This window comes from Clarias gariepinus, chromosome 7 (assembly GCF_024256425.1).
Source record: "Clarias gariepinus isolate MV-2021 ecotype Netherlands chromosome 7, CGAR_prim_01v2, whole genome shotgun sequence".
NCBI classification, from domain to species: domain Eukaryota; kingdom Metazoa; phylum Chordata; class Actinopteri; order Siluriformes; family Clariidae; genus Clarias; species Clarias gariepinus.
The window spans coordinates 1,018,381-1,035,591 of record NC_071106.1 but is presented as its reverse complement, the minus strand read 5'-3'; the positions used below and the strand labels follow the sequence as shown (position 1 = coordinate 1,035,591).

The following is a 17,211-nucleotide window of genomic DNA, read 5'->3' as shown; positions in this document are numbered from 1 at the left end:
CCCAATGAATAATTAACTAACCAATATGTTCCTACACTTTACTGCACTTATACTTAGTGAGAAGTAAAAGCATGATCTAGTAATATATACTATTAACTGACTTACACCAGCTTCTGGAGTTTGCAAGTTTTCTTTATTAAAGTAGAGATCTTCTCCACTCCTGCATTTCCCAGGGTGTTCTCACTCAGGTCCAGCTCTGTCAGGTGTGAAGGGTTTGAAGTAAGAGCTGATATCAGATCAGTACAGCCTCTCTCTGTAATACCGCTCTTACTCAGCCTGCAGACAGAGAACACAGATGTGTACAGTGGAATGTTCTCTCACACTCTACAGTAGATTCTACAGCAGTACTGATTGTGTTAAACAGTGTGTGTACACTACACTAATGTCTTTAAAGATTTAATGTTCACACAAACAGTAACACCAGGTGAGGGAGTCAGACTACATACCTGAGTGTCTCAGTTCTACAGTGTGGTTCCTTCAGTAGAACAGAGAGCTGCTTCACTCCTGAGTCTCCAGATATTTTCCCACTCAGATCCAGTTCTGTCTGCAGTAAGGGGTTTGTACCCAGAACCTCAGTCAGATAACGACAGGCCGCTTCTGCTTCAGGATTGTCCAAGATCCTTCATAGAAAACAATCCATATGACACTGATATCAGAGCTCTGAGATTAGACAGATACTAACACTAACACTTAACTAATACAATATCCTCTTAATTGATGGTTTTATCTACAGACTGCCCCCACTGTTAAATTATGAGAACCATGTGTCTGGCCTTTGGGCTTTTTGTTGATTTTCCTGAGTTGCTTCAGATATGTAAAGGATTAATAATGTTAAAATTACTTTTTTAGGCTACTGTCTCAGCTTGTCTGTTGTCTAACCTGTGAGTGCAGTCTGTCTGTCTAAAGAAACCTGGAAGCAGAAAAAAAACTGAAGTACAGTCATTATTAGATAAAGGTGTTGTTACACGTGGTCTTCCACCGCGAGGATGATCAGCCGTCCTTCCTGTCTCCCTGTAGCGCCGTCTTAGGCGTCTCACGGTGCGGACATGGCGATTTATCGCCCTAGCCACATCAGCGGTCCTCATGCCTCCCTGCAGCATGCCTAATGCACGTTCACGCAGATGAGCAGGGACCCTGGGCATCTTTCTTTGGGTGTTTTTCACAGTCGGTAGACAAGTCTCTTTAGTGTCCTGCGTTTTTAGAACTGTGACCTTAAATGCCTACTTTCTGTAAGCTGTTAAGGTCTTAACGACCATTCCACAGGTGCATGTTAATTAATTGATTATGGTTAATTGAACATGCATGGAAAACATTGTTTAAACCCTTTACAATGAAGATCTGTAAAGTTATTTGGATTTTTACAACGTTATTGTTGAAATACACAGTCCTGAAAAAGGGACGTTTCTTTTTTTGCTGAGTATATTTTAGAAAATGTAAAAGTTTTGTCCATGTGAAGGTAAAAGAAAAATCTGGTTAAAAATGCTGAAATAATTGATTCCATAACTACCACTCAGTGTGGGACTGGTCCGTCTCTACTTTGTGTTAAAATGGTAGTGTGCAACATTAAAAAGAAAACTATATTTTTATTACAAAATATTTCCAATGTAGGATCAATCAAACAGATTAGTCCTAACTACACACACATTACTAACTAATTAATCAATCAACCAATCAATCATTAATTACATTTTTTACAGTAAAAACTCACCTCACAAATAATTTAGACTTTGAATTCCCCTTTAGGAAATAACTAAACATATTCCATCTTGACACTCTGTAGTTCCCTCTGAGGTCCAGCTCTATCAGATGTGATGAGGAGTCTGATTTTATAGCTTCAGACAGTTCAGTACATTGTCCTTGTGTGAGACTACAGCCTTTTAGTCTGAAAGAAAATGATAATAATCTCATTACCTGCTGAGACAGAGACATGACAGTGAGAGTAGAACACCCGGAAGAGATGGCGCATACTATCTATGTGTCATTCAGTGCGTATATGTAACTATCTCAGGTTTCATTCTATATATGCAGTGTATTTATATATATATAGAGTGACAGATTACAAGCCTATATGATACTAAGGGATTCTAAATTAAGTTGAAATGTAAATTATTGTGTCCTATTTATATCATGTCGTCCTCGATAATGATTATAATAAATATATAAATAGTTTTAAAGTTTCATAAATTCTTTGAGTCACTCCTAGTAAAGTAACACTGTATTGGATATGTTTTGTTAATCATTCATATATTTAAAATCTATTAAGGGCCTTTTTTTTCCCACAACATTTTTAATCCAATCACACTTTGGTATAATTCAAGAATTCTGTTCTATCTATTATATTCATTCTTTAATCTAACACTGAAAATAATGTACTTGAGTTTCTCCAGAGTGCAGTTTGTGTTCTGCAGTAGATCAGAGAGACGCTTCACTCCTGTGTCTCCAATGTTATTCTCACTCAGGTCCAGATCCTTCAGGTGTGAGGGGTTTAAACACAGAGCTGATACAACAGCAGCACAATCACCCTCAGTTAGACTGCACTTACACAACCTGCAGAGGGAGAGAGAGAGAGAGAGAGAGAGAGAGAGACAGAGAGAGAGGGAGACAGAGAGAGACTTTTTTATTTTTAACGTTCCTTTATTTTACAAAAAGTTAATTTTTTTGAAAGGCAAAAATAGTTTATAGGGATGTAACGGTATTGTAAATACCGTCGTACCGCAATAGCAAATTTTTTCAATACTACCGTGGTCACATGACTCGATAAAACGACAGGTCTTCTGAGAAAAGTTTGCTCAGGCGAATGGAGCGAACGGGAGGGAGCGGGAACTACAATTCCCATCATTTCCGCATTACTGGATTACAGACCGCAAAGGATGATGGCCACCCTGGGCTGATGGGAATTGTAGTTCCCGCTACCTCCCGTTCGCTCCATTCGCCTGAGCAAACTTTTCTCAGAAGACCTGTCGTTTTATTGAGTCATTTCGGTTTCTCTCTGAAAAGAAACGATAAAGGGGGAAAAAAAATCCTGTCTTTGTCTGAATAAGTGAGTGAATGAGGTGAGTGTTCTCAAATACTCACTTAGCACATGGGCCAGCTGCAATAAGTAGGCTGCTATTTTTATTTTTTCTGAGTTTTCAAGAATACTCCATTGAAACTTAATTTTTTTACATGGTTTAATAATTTTTTGTTATTAAAATTGAAAAATTTAAGTTCCTGTTTTAAAGTTTACAGATAGATGGCTAATTTGTATGCCTTTGATATGTTCAGTGTTCATGTATACTGTTTAATAAACACTTCTGGCACTTTTTTCGAGTCTCTTCATTAGTTTTGTTTTTGAAGTTTTGATACCGTTACATCCCTAATATACAGTAGTTGATCAATTGGAATGGTTATTACCGTCGCGCTCACCGCCGCGTGAAAACGTCAGCGGCCAAAATAAATCAGTTGCATTTCAAAGTCATTCGTAAAATGGCTGCCAGGTGGCGCAAAGTGACATTTTCGCTCGTTGCCGTAAATACAACAGTGACCGTTATACAGCGTATCTCTGTATCTGTTTATTGTTATTTAAGTTCTGGATTATTTCAGGTACTTTAAACACATTGTTGGGTTGCTCATGTTGGCTCATATGAGATGTAGTTTACAAATGAACACCTGGTTGGGTTATTTTGACCCAACAACTGGTTTATTCATTATTCTTTCCTTTCTCCAAATATCAGCCTGCAGAATGTTTGAAATATTACTGTTATTGTGTCACAGGTGTAGTTTTAAGAGTTGTTTAGGCAGGAATGCGTGTGTATACAGCTCAAAACCTCCATCAGTTGTTAAAGATAGCGGCTATTTAGAAAAAATGCCCAGTGATTTCTGAGCTTCAGGAAATCTCCCGGCGCTCTGCGCATAACACCGGGCCAACTCATGTCGGAAATAATTTATAAACGGTTTCTAAACGTGGGCTATTGTTTTGTTTTTTTTTACCTATAGTATTTGTTAATTTAATTTAAATGAGGTTTGGGCTCAGGACTTCAGAATCGTGATTCTCCTCTTTAATTTACTCCATAGTTTTAATCAGCGCTCAGCCGCATGCATTAAGTTTTCCAGAGCGCACCGGCAGAAGTAGACTAATGATTATGAACGCGTCGGGAAAACAGCAAGCAGACTTAAAAAAAAACGTTTGCGTTCATTTTCTGACGCGCTCAAGTTCACCAAAAACAAAACAGAGCAGCACAGCTTACAACACTTACAAAATCACAACACTTACAAAATCACAACGTTTTTTCGTTATTGTGAGTGCGCTTAAATAAAAGTTGAGTCTTATAACGCCATGTAGTCTTATATAGTTTTATTATATAGTTTTTGCACATTAATCTGACAGCAGCTTTTTCAGCCTGTCACGGCGTGCGCCCAAATCAATATCGCTCCTCGCTCACTAGTTAGGCGGCCTCCCCTTCAGACATGCGAAGCAGCGGGACCGCAGAATTACACATGACTGGTGAGCTATCGTTGCTATCGTTGCCCGGGCTTGCACCCTGCGCTATAAAATACTCGGGGTTTGTTGGGCTACAGTGGATTTTACTACGCGCTGTGTATGCAGCGCGCGTGCAACAACGCGGAAGTGCGGCATGCAAGCAGGGCAAATGGAACGCGCCCCGGTGACTTCAAAGGAGCGAGAGGTGGGAGGGGGCCATCCGCGGAGAGCAGAGTCAGCGCGAGCAGACGGATGGCCATTGCACTCACACCGCGTAGTAAAATCCACTGTAACCCAACAAACCCCAATCATCACCAGCCGTGCCTTATTCCGTCATGTCATGTGGGCGTTATAAGCTTTGTATTGACAACTTCTAACTAAAAAGTGGCAGCTGGCACGCCTAAAAATAGACGCAGGTTATTTTTTTAATAGTCTAAATAAAAACCCTCCGATTAAATTACCTATAGTCTAACCAGCGCTCAACCGCACGCATAGTTTTCCAGAGTGCGAGGAATTTTTTTGTGCTAAATAATGTTTATGCAGTATAAGAATTCCTATTAATCCTGGGTTGTTCTTTTAGTGTCACTATAGTGCTTTACAATGCCAGACAACATTCAAATACAAATGATTCACCCTCCCCAGGTGTGAATCGGCTGTTCTCACCTATACATTCAGAGAAACTGTAATGGACCTCTCCACACTTTAAAAACCACTTGAATCTGAGGCTCTTCTGGAGACTTTCAGTGATTTCAATTTGTGTAATTTTAATCTCCTGGATTCTAGATTCTAAAGTTGACATTGTTACCTTTTTTAATCATTGGAATGGAAGAACTTGTTATTTTCCTTATGATAGCATAAATTGCATTGTTTTTAATCAGTCTATACACAATAATATTCTTTGGTATTTATTTATTTATTTATTTATTTATTTTTTAAACGGGTATGGGGGCTATCTTGGTTCATTAATCTCCGTGCCTGGTTTAGTATTCAGTGCGCATCTGTTATATTACAACTATCATAACACTCAAATACCTTTTATTGGGGGTTAAGTGACTGATGTGCCTAACATTTTTCAGCTGAGCCTTTGTTTCACTGAATAATCAACCACCGCGACACCCCCCTCTCTCTCACACACACACACACACAGAGCCGACCAAATCATTAGCACGTCCCTCCCCCAAACAGCACAGACATTTACTTTCTATCCATTTACTTACACCTGAACTGAGTTGTTTGAGTAACATGGGTCGAACCCGTTACAAATCATAACAGTCTACTGCATTCCATTCTTATAATAACGCAAAAACACAAGCGGGGCTGAAAGACCGACATCTGCTGACGCAGTAGAACGTCCTAACACTGTTTTAATTTTATGGTAATTTATTTCAGTTAATAAATCTACTATAAATTTTAAGAACACAAGAAATAAGATGACACAAATCCATACACGTTTTTTTTCTAATTACAAGTGATAAAATCAAAAGGCTCACTGTGTTAACATTTATTGTGCTTAAATTTGATCCTAATAAGATTTGATTTAATTTAAATTCTAGAACAGTGGCAGCTGGAACACCTAAAACAGATGCAGGATTATTTTTTTATAATCTAAATAAAATGCTGTTTTAAACGTGGGCTATTGTTATTTACATGCAATATTTGTTAATTTAATTTAAATGGGGTTTGGTCTCCGGAATGTTGAGCATCAGGATCCTCTTCTTTACTTTCCTACGTAGAATCAGCGCTTAATCGCACACATTAAGTTTTGTAAATTCGTTTAATGTTTAATAGTAAATAATGACCCCCGTTGCGCTGTACCACCGCTCGGAAAACCTTATGAAATACAAGTTTAGGACAATTATGATGATCTGCCACGGCGTGCGCGTGTGATGGGTGTACGCCCAAATCTACTATAACTACTCCCTCACTCCGTAGGCTCCCTGAATAGGCGGCAAAGGGACGGGAGCCGCCTATTTGTGCCGGCTGGCGATAATTAACGTTAATATGATCTCGGGCTTGCTCCGCATTATAAAAGCAAGGCGCGGAGTTTTGTCTGAGGTCTGGGAAGTACGTGATGTAATGGAGAATATGAAAGAAGCATGTCAGTGGGGAGATGTGACGCGGCCCAGGCACTTTAAACAAGGACACTAGAATTCCGCCCTTTGATCTCCGCGCTGAGGACAGCGCGAGAAAGAGCTGCGCGAGCTCCCGCGGCATCTTCACTCCCGCACCGCGCCCGCCCTCGCAGCCGAAGAGGAAAAGTGTGGTTAGGTTTTTGCGTCAGCGAGAACTCGCGCCGGCCATCGACAGCGGGAGAAGCGCCGTCACGAGGGAGCGTGCAGGAGCGCTGCCTCCGCGTGCTCAGTTCTGCCACTCGCACCAACACTTAGCATCAGCTGTGTGCCCGCATGCCAGTGTGGCACAGCCCCCGGAACTGCACATGCACAACCTTTATCCCATTCTTTCCATTCTCCCTCCTTCAACACTTTCCTTCCCCATTTTGCCTAAATAAATGACCCTTTTCCCGTAAGACCTCGCCTCGTGTCCGTGCTTTATGGTGCCGCCCGTGCAACATGGGTCGAATCCGTTACAGATGATAACAGCCTACTGCATTTCATTCTTATAATAACGCACAAACACAAGCGGGGCTGAATGACCAACATCAGCTGACGCAGTAGAACGTCCTGACAATGTTATAATTTTTATGGTCATTTATTTTAGTTAATAAATCTACTATAAATTTAAAGAACACAAGATATAAGACGACACAAAACCCTACACGCGTCTTTTCTAATTACACGTGATAAAATTTAAAGGCTCACTGTGTTAACATTTATTTTGTTTAAATTTGATCCTAATAAGATTTAATTTAATTTAAATTCTACATTTGTATCGTCATTTTAGTTCTGTGATTATAAATTTGTTTAACTACAATGTTTTACTTGATTTTATCCGCTTCTACGTGCAGTTCTAAAACTCCGTGTCTCATTAATCCAGCAGAGAATGAACTAAGGCATGAGGCGTCAGTCTGTAGTTATATAGCGCCACTCAGCGGTAAAAGCCAGCAAACGCACAAAGCCAAACGGTACCGCCGAGCGCGGCGACGGTAGGACCTACAGTCCGATTGATTAACCACTGTATATAAAAAATATAAAAAATTAGATAAAACGGATTTCACACTTATTTTAAAAGTGAAAGTTGAAAGTTAAAAACTTTCTAAAAACACCAAGTTTCCAACTTTGCCCCATTGGAGACCACCTGGCAATTATATATATTTTTTTCAATTACCATTTGATTGCTTAAAAAACAACCAATATATTTTGCTTGTCTTCCCCGTACAATAAAAAAACCTAATTTATTTATTTATTTTTTATATTTGAAAGGTAAAGAAGAGAACTAATTTGCATGCGCTGTATGAACAATTTGAGGAAGATTATGAAAAAAAAATCATTTTTGTTAGATAAAAAATAATGGACATTATTATAGCTATGAAATACATTTATTTATATTAGTAAATATAGTTTTGTGTATGGACCATTTTTAACTGGTCAATTTAAACAGGTTTGTTAAATTTTGTAGCAGTGGTGGCTGGTGCAAAAAAAATAGTTTGGAGGGGGGGCGCAAATAAAATTTCACTTTTAATAATGGCATGTAAATAGACATTTATCAGGTGATTACGCATCATTACTACGAGTATAAAATAAGTGCTTACATCGTATTCAGTCAGCAGCTCCGCTTACCATAAGAACTGCTGGAAAAGCACCGAGTGTAAGCTTAGCCGTGATCACGTGACTGCTGTTTAATTAGAAGATCAGGTCGATCTGGTCCAAGCTCTTTAACTTTTGTTCTTTCTTCCTCTGATCGCCTTGTGAAGGGGTATTTTAGCAAAGAATTTACAGAATGTTCTCTCATATTTAGCTGCTTCCACGAGAATCACTATTCAATACATTAACTAATAACCTGCTGAGCGTTAATAAGACTCGTTGGGAATGGACCAATCACATGATCCCAAATATTTAAAAACAATATTGATTCACTAAGAACAAAAGATGGAGGGTTTGGGGCCACAGAGCTCCGCCCCAAGGATGAACTGAAAAAATCCAATTAGAGCTCAGCCTTAAATCACATGCTTTTCAAAAATTTACGTTCCTACATAAACACTCGTTTGTCCGGTGGCCCGCGTACACGAACACAAATGAACGTAATACAGTTTAGATTATTTAGTAAATTGTAAATAAATTATATTAAGAAATACAGCGAAATATTGTGACTAAATTACTTTATTTCATTGTTGAAATAAATAATTACTATGTTAAATAATTACATGTTAAAGTAGCGTTCTTCTCTGCCTAACTTTAAGGGGGCGGTGCCCCAGCGCCCCTTATTGACCGGCCACCACTGTTTTGCAGTAGTTTTTTTTTCAATTATTTAATTTATAACTATAAAAAAATTCAATTAACATTTGCTTTTATACAGTGAGTGTTTCGACTGATTACAGCTGGAGGATGATGATGGTGTTCTGTGAAGGCCTGTGAAGTGTAAATGTCATCATCTAATCGTTGCTCCTAACTCTTCCAATTAACACCTGAATGTTGCATGATGTAATGTGTCATGTACACACTGTTATTATGGACAAACAAACGAATCCCTTACAGTAATTACTCAGTATTCGGGTCAGAAATGCTGCGCGACTGCTGTAAATTAACTTCAGTCTTAAATTGAAATAAAATGATGTGAATCACATGGGCGTGTGCTCGGTGTTAAACAGAGATTCTTATTGGATTCTTATGTAGTGAAGTCACTCTGATAAACACCCTGGTGTCATTCATACAGCAGCTTGTTAAGGTTTTATAAGGTAAAAATGATGATCCTGTTACTATCGTCAAAGAACATTTAAATAAACATTCTGCTTTAAAGAGGCTCAGGATGAAATACTTAGTATCCTGGTTTTAATGCATGTTATTTAAAACCACATTTTAGTAAAACGACTGAATAATTTGTTCTTATTTTGTCCAGAGGTCACTAAATTAATAGTTTTTGAATTAATAGTGAGTATTAATAATGTAAATCAGGGTTGAGATTTAGTTAGTAGGATGAACTATAGGGTGATTTCTGACATTGTAATGTCTCCAGTGTCCTTACGTGAGTGTCTGCAGTCTGTAATGTGGATCCTGCAGCAGAGCTGAGATCCTCTTCACTTGGTCTTTAAGGTTTCTGTTGCTCAGGTCCAGCTCCCGGTGCAGTAAGGGGTTTATCCTGAGAGTATCAGTCAGCCACTTCTGGGCTTCTCCTGCATCGACACTGTTCAACAACCTGTAAAGAGAAGTGATACAGACGTGTTAATACAGTAACTGTAGAACGGCAGTAATAAATCTGCTTATTTATGTAATAAATGTGATTATTATGTGATTAACTCTGTTTCTGTTTTTAATGTTTATTTATTTCCAGCCAAATCTGTTACAGATCCAGTGATCACTAATCCTCAGTTTTTCATAAAATAGTTCATTATGAGGCTTTACTGTTACTCTTTATAACTTTTAGGCACAAAAATCCAATTTAATAATTCATCAAATTATTCTAATTAAACAATTTAACACAATTATACATTTTCAAATGCAAAAGAAGTAATAAAGCTATTACATTTCTGACAGTATATATGTAGAAGAATCACCTCAGTGTCTTTACTTTACAGTTTGGACCGTGGAGCAGCTTCACTCCTGAGTCTCCAGGGTCGTTCCCTCTGAGATCCAGCTCCATCAGGTGTGAGTTCAGTCTCAGAGCTTCAGCCAGAGCAGTGTATCCTCCCTCTGTTATATTGCAGTCTGAGAGTCTACATGGACAAAAGTACAATATTTTTATTTTATTTTATGTCATTCCAGCCAAAAAAAATAAATCAGAGATATTAAGGAATAAAACTAGTGCTGTCGATCGATTAAGAACTGTATCTAATCACAGTCAAAGACTAATTAATGACAATTACTCACAATTTTAAAATACTCAGATTTACTTGCATCATAAACATACAATTTCAGAATAAAGAAATGCACGACAACCTGGTTAGAAGTAACAGATTATGCAGTTTTATAAAATCTCAAACATTAACAATAAATTTAACAAAAGGTAAATTAAAATAATTGCGACAGCAGTCATATTCTGAGTGCAGCAGGTTTGGCTTTAAACAGTATTTTGTGATTCCACTTGCCATGACCATATTTGGACTTCCTGTGTCCCCATGCTGTGTTGGGGTGGGCTAACTTTTAGTTTCTTCCCAGTGTGTGTGTGTGAAGTCACAGCGGTAAGTCACTAAAGTTTGGCACTGATTCAATTAGACGTTTATTCCAACAACAGGCAATTTTACACCATATACTTGTATAATTATAATTGTAAATCCTCACGTGTTATGTTGGTCATTTTGTCGTTCTATAATTAGTATAATCTTACATGATTTCACATCACACATCACTGCCACACACTGTTTTATTGCTCCTGTTTAAGTCCTCAGGTTGCCTGTGTGTGTTGTCCAGGTTCAGTACATGTAGAGATTCTACAAGAGATTTTGACTCAGGAACTTTATTAAATCTGCTTCTGTCACTGCTACATCTTTTACTAGTTAATGCCTATGAAGTGTCTCTAACAGAGCACAAGCATTAGGACTGAAGTGTGTATTAGACGTTACCTGACAGTCTGCAGTGTCCAGTGTTTATTCTTCAGTTCTGCAGAGAGCAGCTTCACTCCTGAATCCTGAATCCTGTTCTTACTCAGATTCAGCTCCCTCAGGGTGGAGGATTCTGATCTGAGAGCTGTGAGCAGAGCTGAACATCCTCTCTCTGTCAGATTACACTCACTGAGTCTGAAAGAACAATTCATCACACTTAACTCTCCAGATTTGATATAATCTCTTCTCTACAGGCACAGAAGGAACTTATCTGTTCTCATTAAACGACTCATTACTGCTGAAACCAGATACAGAAACCAGATAAACCTGAAAACTGCAGTTACTGTTGTTATTGATGTTATATTCTTACTGAAGTGTTTCAGGTCTGCAGTGTGGATCCTTCAGTAGATCCTTCAGTAAAACACAGAGTTGCTCTACTCCTGAGTCTCCGTCTATTTTCCCGCTCAGATTCAGATCCGTCTGCAGTATGGGGTTTATACCCAGAACACCAGTCAGATGATCACAAGCTCTCTGTGCATCAGGACTTTTCAACAACCTGGAGAGAGAAACAACAGAGCGATAACACTAACTATATTTATAACAGCGCTATTTTTTTGCATTCTGTTTCGTCCACAGTGGAAAAAAAAATAAAAAATTACACATAAGCATAAATATTTACTTTTTATTAAAGATGTATAAAAATATATAGTTGTTGGAAATGTCTGTAAGGAGACACTCTATGAAATGATAAAACTGGAGCCTTTGCCAGACCACATGTGACTAGACATTAGAGGATTACAGTTTGGAGTTGATGACTGACGTCCTCATCACTAGTACTGTGTTTTATCATCACTCGCCTAAAGACTGTGATGTTGGATTTAAATTCAATAAACTCAGTAGATCCTTGCAGTTCTCCTGGTGCAGTAAGACTATAAAATGTGTCAGATACTTCTGCAGGACATTGTACACATACTGGGGGAAAAGCTCACCTCCAAGTCTTCTGTTTCCAATTTGAATCGTTCATTAAAGTCCTGAGCTCCTTCAGTCCTGATGTTCCAGGGTCGTTCCCTCTGAGGTCCAGCTCTGTCAGGTGTGAGGAGCGCTTTGATTTCAGAGCTTTAACCAGAGCAGTGTATCCTTCACCTGTTATACTGCAGTCTGAAAGTCTGGATAAAGAAAAAAAAGGAAATTATAACACTAATTAGTACTTAAACTATTCTGAAGTTTAAAGTCAGTAACTAATCAGTTGTTGCTACAGATATGTTTAGAGTTCAGTAAAAATGCCACTCAATCAGTGTGACGCAGTAATAAATCTATAGGTCTGGTATTAACTGACTTACACAAGTTTCTGGAGTTTACAGGATGAACTCTTCAGTAGAGTAGAGATCTGTTTCACTCCTGCATTTCCCAGGGTGTTCTCACTCAGGTCCAGCTCTGTCAGGTGTGAAGGGTTTGAAGTAAGAGCTGATATCAGATCAGTACAGCCTCTCTCTGTAATACCGCTCTTACTCAGCCTGCAGACAGAGAACACAGATGTGTACAGTGGAATGTTCTCTCACACTCTACAGTAGATTCTACAGCAGTACTGATTGTGTTAAACAGTGTGTGTACACTACACTAATGTCTTTAAAGATTTAATGTTCACACAAACAGTAACACCAGGTGAGGGAGTCAGACTACATACCTGAGTGTCTCAGTTCTACAGTGTGGTTCCTTCAGTAGAACAGAGAGCTGCTTCACTCCTGAGTCTCCAGATATTTTCCCACTCAGATCCAGTTCTGTCTGCAGTAAGGGGTTTGTACCCAGAACCTCAGTCAGATAACGACAGGCCGCTTCTGCTTCAGGATTGTCCAAGATCCTTCATAGAAAACAGTCCATATGACACTGATATCAGAGCTCTGAGATTAGACAGTTACTAACACTAATACTGATATAACAGAGACATCATCTTAGTAATCGATATATTGTTCCTCAGGCTCCGCCCACTGTTAAATTATGTGAACCATGTGTCTGGTCTTTGTGTTTGTTGTTGATGTTCCCCAAATCTCTCATTTATATAAACTTTGCAAGCGTTGTAATGTATGAAAGCACAGGGGTAACTCAGGGTTAAGACACTGGACCACTGATCAGAAGGTCACAGGTTCAAAGCCCAGCACCACCAAACTACCACTGATGGGCCCTTGAGCGAGGCCCCATTTGAGAGTTTAAAAAGTCGCTCTGGATAATAGTGTCTGCCAATGATGTGTTTATAAGTGAAAGCAATAATAATGTAGAATTTAAATAAATGATTAATATTATATACAGTAAAAACTCACCTCACAAATAATTTAGACTTTGAATCACCCAGGAAATAACTAAAAATATTCCATCTTGACACTCTGTAGTTCCCTCTGAGGTCCAGCTCTATCAGATGTGATGAGGAGTCTGATTTTATAGCTTCAGCCAGTTCAGTACATTGTTCTTGTGTGAGACTACAGCCTTTTAATCTGAAAGAAAATGATAATAATCTCATTACCTGCTGAGACAGAGACATGACAGTGAGAGTAGAACATCACTGAGGGGTTCGAAATGAACAGGAAGTTCAGTACAGGAGCTGCAGGAGACAACATTTATAACTGTTACTGTAAATAACACAAAGGTTCTGTCACCTTACACATGGGAGTCATATACTTAGATTAAGCAACAGAAAAATATATAATTACTAATTCTATGCCATAGGAGTTACATTTGTTATAACTAAATTATTTACATTGTTAATTTGGGTTATTCATAAAGTAAAATTATGCCAGATGATCCGATAAATAAAAAACACAGAAATATTGTCACACCTGTGCCACCACAGTCCGTGGGAGTGAGATCCGGTTCCCCGGACTATTGAGCCGAGGCTTTGTCCCCCCCTAGTGTGTCTACGTTGGTATGTCTTCCCCTTAGCACAAATTATGTTCACCTGTGTCCCTTCCCTGTGTGTCTTTATTTAAGCCAGCCGAACCCGTAGTGTCTTGTCCTTTCACTGTTGTTGCTATGTTTGTTTTGCATGTTTTCTTCCAACCTCACTGTGCCTTCCTGTCTCCTCCTCAGGACTAAGCCGAGTCTGCAGGGTCGGGGTAAGGCCTTTGTAACCAGGCGGTAGGGTCAAGGTCACGGTCAAGACGCCAGCCAAGCACAGCGTAGAGCCCTCGTGACATTTATGTTAGTTTTGCTGTAAACTCTTGTGTGTTCGTACCCGCCTGCAGACCCAGCCTGAGGACGCTGTGCTGAAGCCCCGTTTTGTGTTTGTTTTCTTGTTTTTTGTGTTATCACTGTTTATGAAGAGTTCAATATACGTGGGAAAGATTAACAAAAGAAATAAAAAGAGACTCAAGTGTGTTTCAACCCATACCTGCATCTTGCGTCCGTTTCTTTACCCAGAGAACATGACAAATATATTATAATATCCCTCATCGAGAGTCAGCCAAAAAAACTATGTATAAACACAGGAAGAGATAAATAGTATTATGTATATTATATTAATATATATATATAATATTAATAATGTTGTTGCTGGTCTTTCGGCTGCTCCTGACACGTGGTCGCCACAGCGGATCATCAGGTCCGTAACCAGTGGCTGGGGTTTTTGGGCACTAGCTGGGAATTGAACCCGGGCCTTTGGAAACACCCCCCACTGAGCCCCCGGTGCTGTTCTGTGTCCACTTTACATAATATTAATAATAGACTAAACATGAAGCTCTGGCCAAACAACAGTATAACAACAGACTAATCCAACAGCAGAACAACAGACAACAAATACAGGACTAAACCACACTCAAGACATGACTATTTACTTGAAGTAATCAACCAACTCAGCTCAGGAGTGAAGTCATCACCTGGCTGAGGTGCATTCTGGGAATTAGAGTCCCAGCCGTACAGTAACGTATAGCAAAGAATTTAGTATTAAAATATTTATACATTTATGACTTCCGGTTAGCAGCCACATGGAGTAGACGTGTAAGTTAGGTGCTCCGACAATTTTACATTCCTTCACTCCCTTATTCGTTTCTAAATGCTAAACTAAATCTTTAGGATACAATAACTTTGTACTCTTCCCCACGGTTACATACTTTTCACATTTAAAATGGCTACAAGGAGTGTTAAGGCCGGGAAAAAAGACGACACTGTGACCGCTCTAACAGTCGAGGCCATCTCTGCGCTGTTAGATAAACAACGTGAAGCGTTAGTGGCTGAATTTAAATCTTCGTTAAGTTTACTGGAAAGTAAACTGGACCAAATTCAATCCCAAGTAGAGGACCATGGACAGCGCTTACCTTCGTTAGAACTCGCTACAGATGACCTGAGCCAGCGTGTGACCGAGTTAGAGAACATCTGCTCCGGACTTCGGGAAAACAACACTAAGTTAACGGCCAAAGTCGTAGACCTAGAAGGCCGGAGCAGGAGACAGAACCTGCGTGTCCTGGGTCTTCCGGAGGGTACTGAGAGTGGACTCCCTACCGAGTTTTTCTCGAAGTTTCTGTGCGAGGTGTTTGGAAGTGAAACGCTCCCATCCCCGCCTGAGATTGACAGAGCCCACCGCATACCTGCATCCAAACCCGCTTCAGGTCAGCGACCTCGGCCCGTCATTCTCCGTGTGCACCGGTACCAGGTTAAAGACCTTCTGGTTCGGGAGGCTCGGCGGAGAGGGAAGCTGGAATACCGCGGTCAGCAGGTTCGTATCGTGGAAGACTACGCTCCCGAAGTTTTAAGCCAGCGAGCCGAGTATAGAGACGTTATGTCTGAGTTATACAACCGTGGACTCCGGCCTTCTCTCCTGTATCCAGCACGGCTCCGGATCACTCTCTCTACCGGACAGAAGAAGTGGCTTCGCTCGGTAGAAGAGGCGCAGAAACACATAGACAGTCTGCCGAAAACTACCTAGTGCACTATAGTTTTATTTCTTTTTAATACTACAATTCTCAGGAAAGTACCCTTTTTAACTTTAAATCCAGCCATTTTTACGTTTTTTCCTGGTAAGAGTATTGTGTTAAACACGTGTAGTTGTTGTTGGTTTTCTATTATTATTTTCTCTATTTCTAGTCACGTGTAATTTACATGTCTGTTTATTTTTTTAGAGTTACAATGTGACGTGGGGGGAGGGGGGTTGTTTTGTGTTTTTCTCTTATTGAGAGATTTCAGTATTGGAGTGGGGAAATGTTTTATTTATATATTTAATTCTTAGTTTTTGTAAACTGTGTCGGAGCAGAAGATGGTGTGGTTAGCGGCAGGAAGATTGGTTAGGTGGAAAATGGAAGGATGGAAGAGCTTGCTGCTTTGTTTCCTAGCAGCTATCTTTGTTTGTTTGGGGGTAGTGGGGTGTGTGGGGGAGGGGTGTGTGGGGCAGGGGTGGGGGTTCTCCAAAGCCAGTATTGTGTTAGTTCAGTATACACGGTGTATCTTTGATAGGTTGCTCTGTGTTTTACACTTCTGTTTTAGGACTGACGCTGGGCATTTCATTATTATTTATGTTTATCTATGTGCATCTCCTCTCAGGGAGAATGAATAGTTCTTTAAACTTTGCGAGCTGGAATGTTAAGGGTTTAAACCATCCGGTCAAGAGAAGGAAGGTGCTCTCACACCTTAAACAACTTAACACTGACATCGCATTTTTACAAGAAACTCACATTCGCAGTTCCGATAATTCTCGTCTTATGTCGCGTTGGGGAGGGCAGCACTACCACTCGACCTTTCAGGCCAAAGCTAGGGGTGTCTCAATTCTCATTAATCCAAACATTTCTTTTGAGCAGCATAATTTTATTGCAGATATACATGGTCGTTATATCATTGTTTCAGGGAAGTTATTTAATACTAATGTAGTGTTGGCTAATTTATATGCCCCTAATTACGATGACGTTTCCTTCTTTGAACATTTCTTCTCTGTTCTACCAGATCTGAGCTCATACTCTCTCATATTAGGGGGAGATTTTAACTGCTGTTTAGATCCATCACTTGACAGGTCATCTCCCAATCCTATACCTCTGAGTAAATCCGCCATGCTACTTCAGTCCTATCTTTGCAGTTTTGGTATCTCTGACATATGGCGCTTCCTTAATCCAAAAAAGAGAGAATACTC

The 17,211-nt window shown here is 39.6% G+C and overlaps 1 protein-coding gene across 1 annotated transcript in view; it reads right to left on the bottom strand.

Moving 5' to 3' along the window:
* The window catches only part of LOC128528109 (uncharacterized), a 198,088-nt gene that overhangs the window by 158,189 nt on the left and 22,688 nt on the right, over nt 1-17,211 (bottom strand). The window contains exons 15-26 of the mRNA XM_053500861.1: nt 13,427-13,597; nt 12,796-12,969; nt 12,452-12,625; nt 12,101-12,277; nt 11,482-11,667; nt 11,133-11,306; nt 10,128-10,286; nt 9,599-9,769; nt 2,374-2,547; nt 1,709-1,882; nt 447-620; nt 106-276 (exon numbers count right to left, since the gene is read on the bottom strand). Coding sequence (XP_053356836.1) covers nt 106-276; nt 447-620; nt 1,709-1,882; nt 2,374-2,547; nt 9,599-9,769; nt 10,128-10,286; nt 11,133-11,306; nt 11,482-11,667; nt 12,101-12,277; nt 12,452-12,625; nt 12,796-12,969; nt 13,427-13,597 — 2,079 coding nt within the window. The remainder of the gene's footprint in view (nt 1-105; nt 277-446; nt 621-1,708; nt 1,883-2,373; nt 2,548-9,598; nt 9,770-10,127; nt 10,287-11,132; nt 11,307-11,481; nt 11,668-12,100; nt 12,278-12,451; nt 12,626-12,795; nt 12,970-13,426; nt 13,598-17,211) is intronic.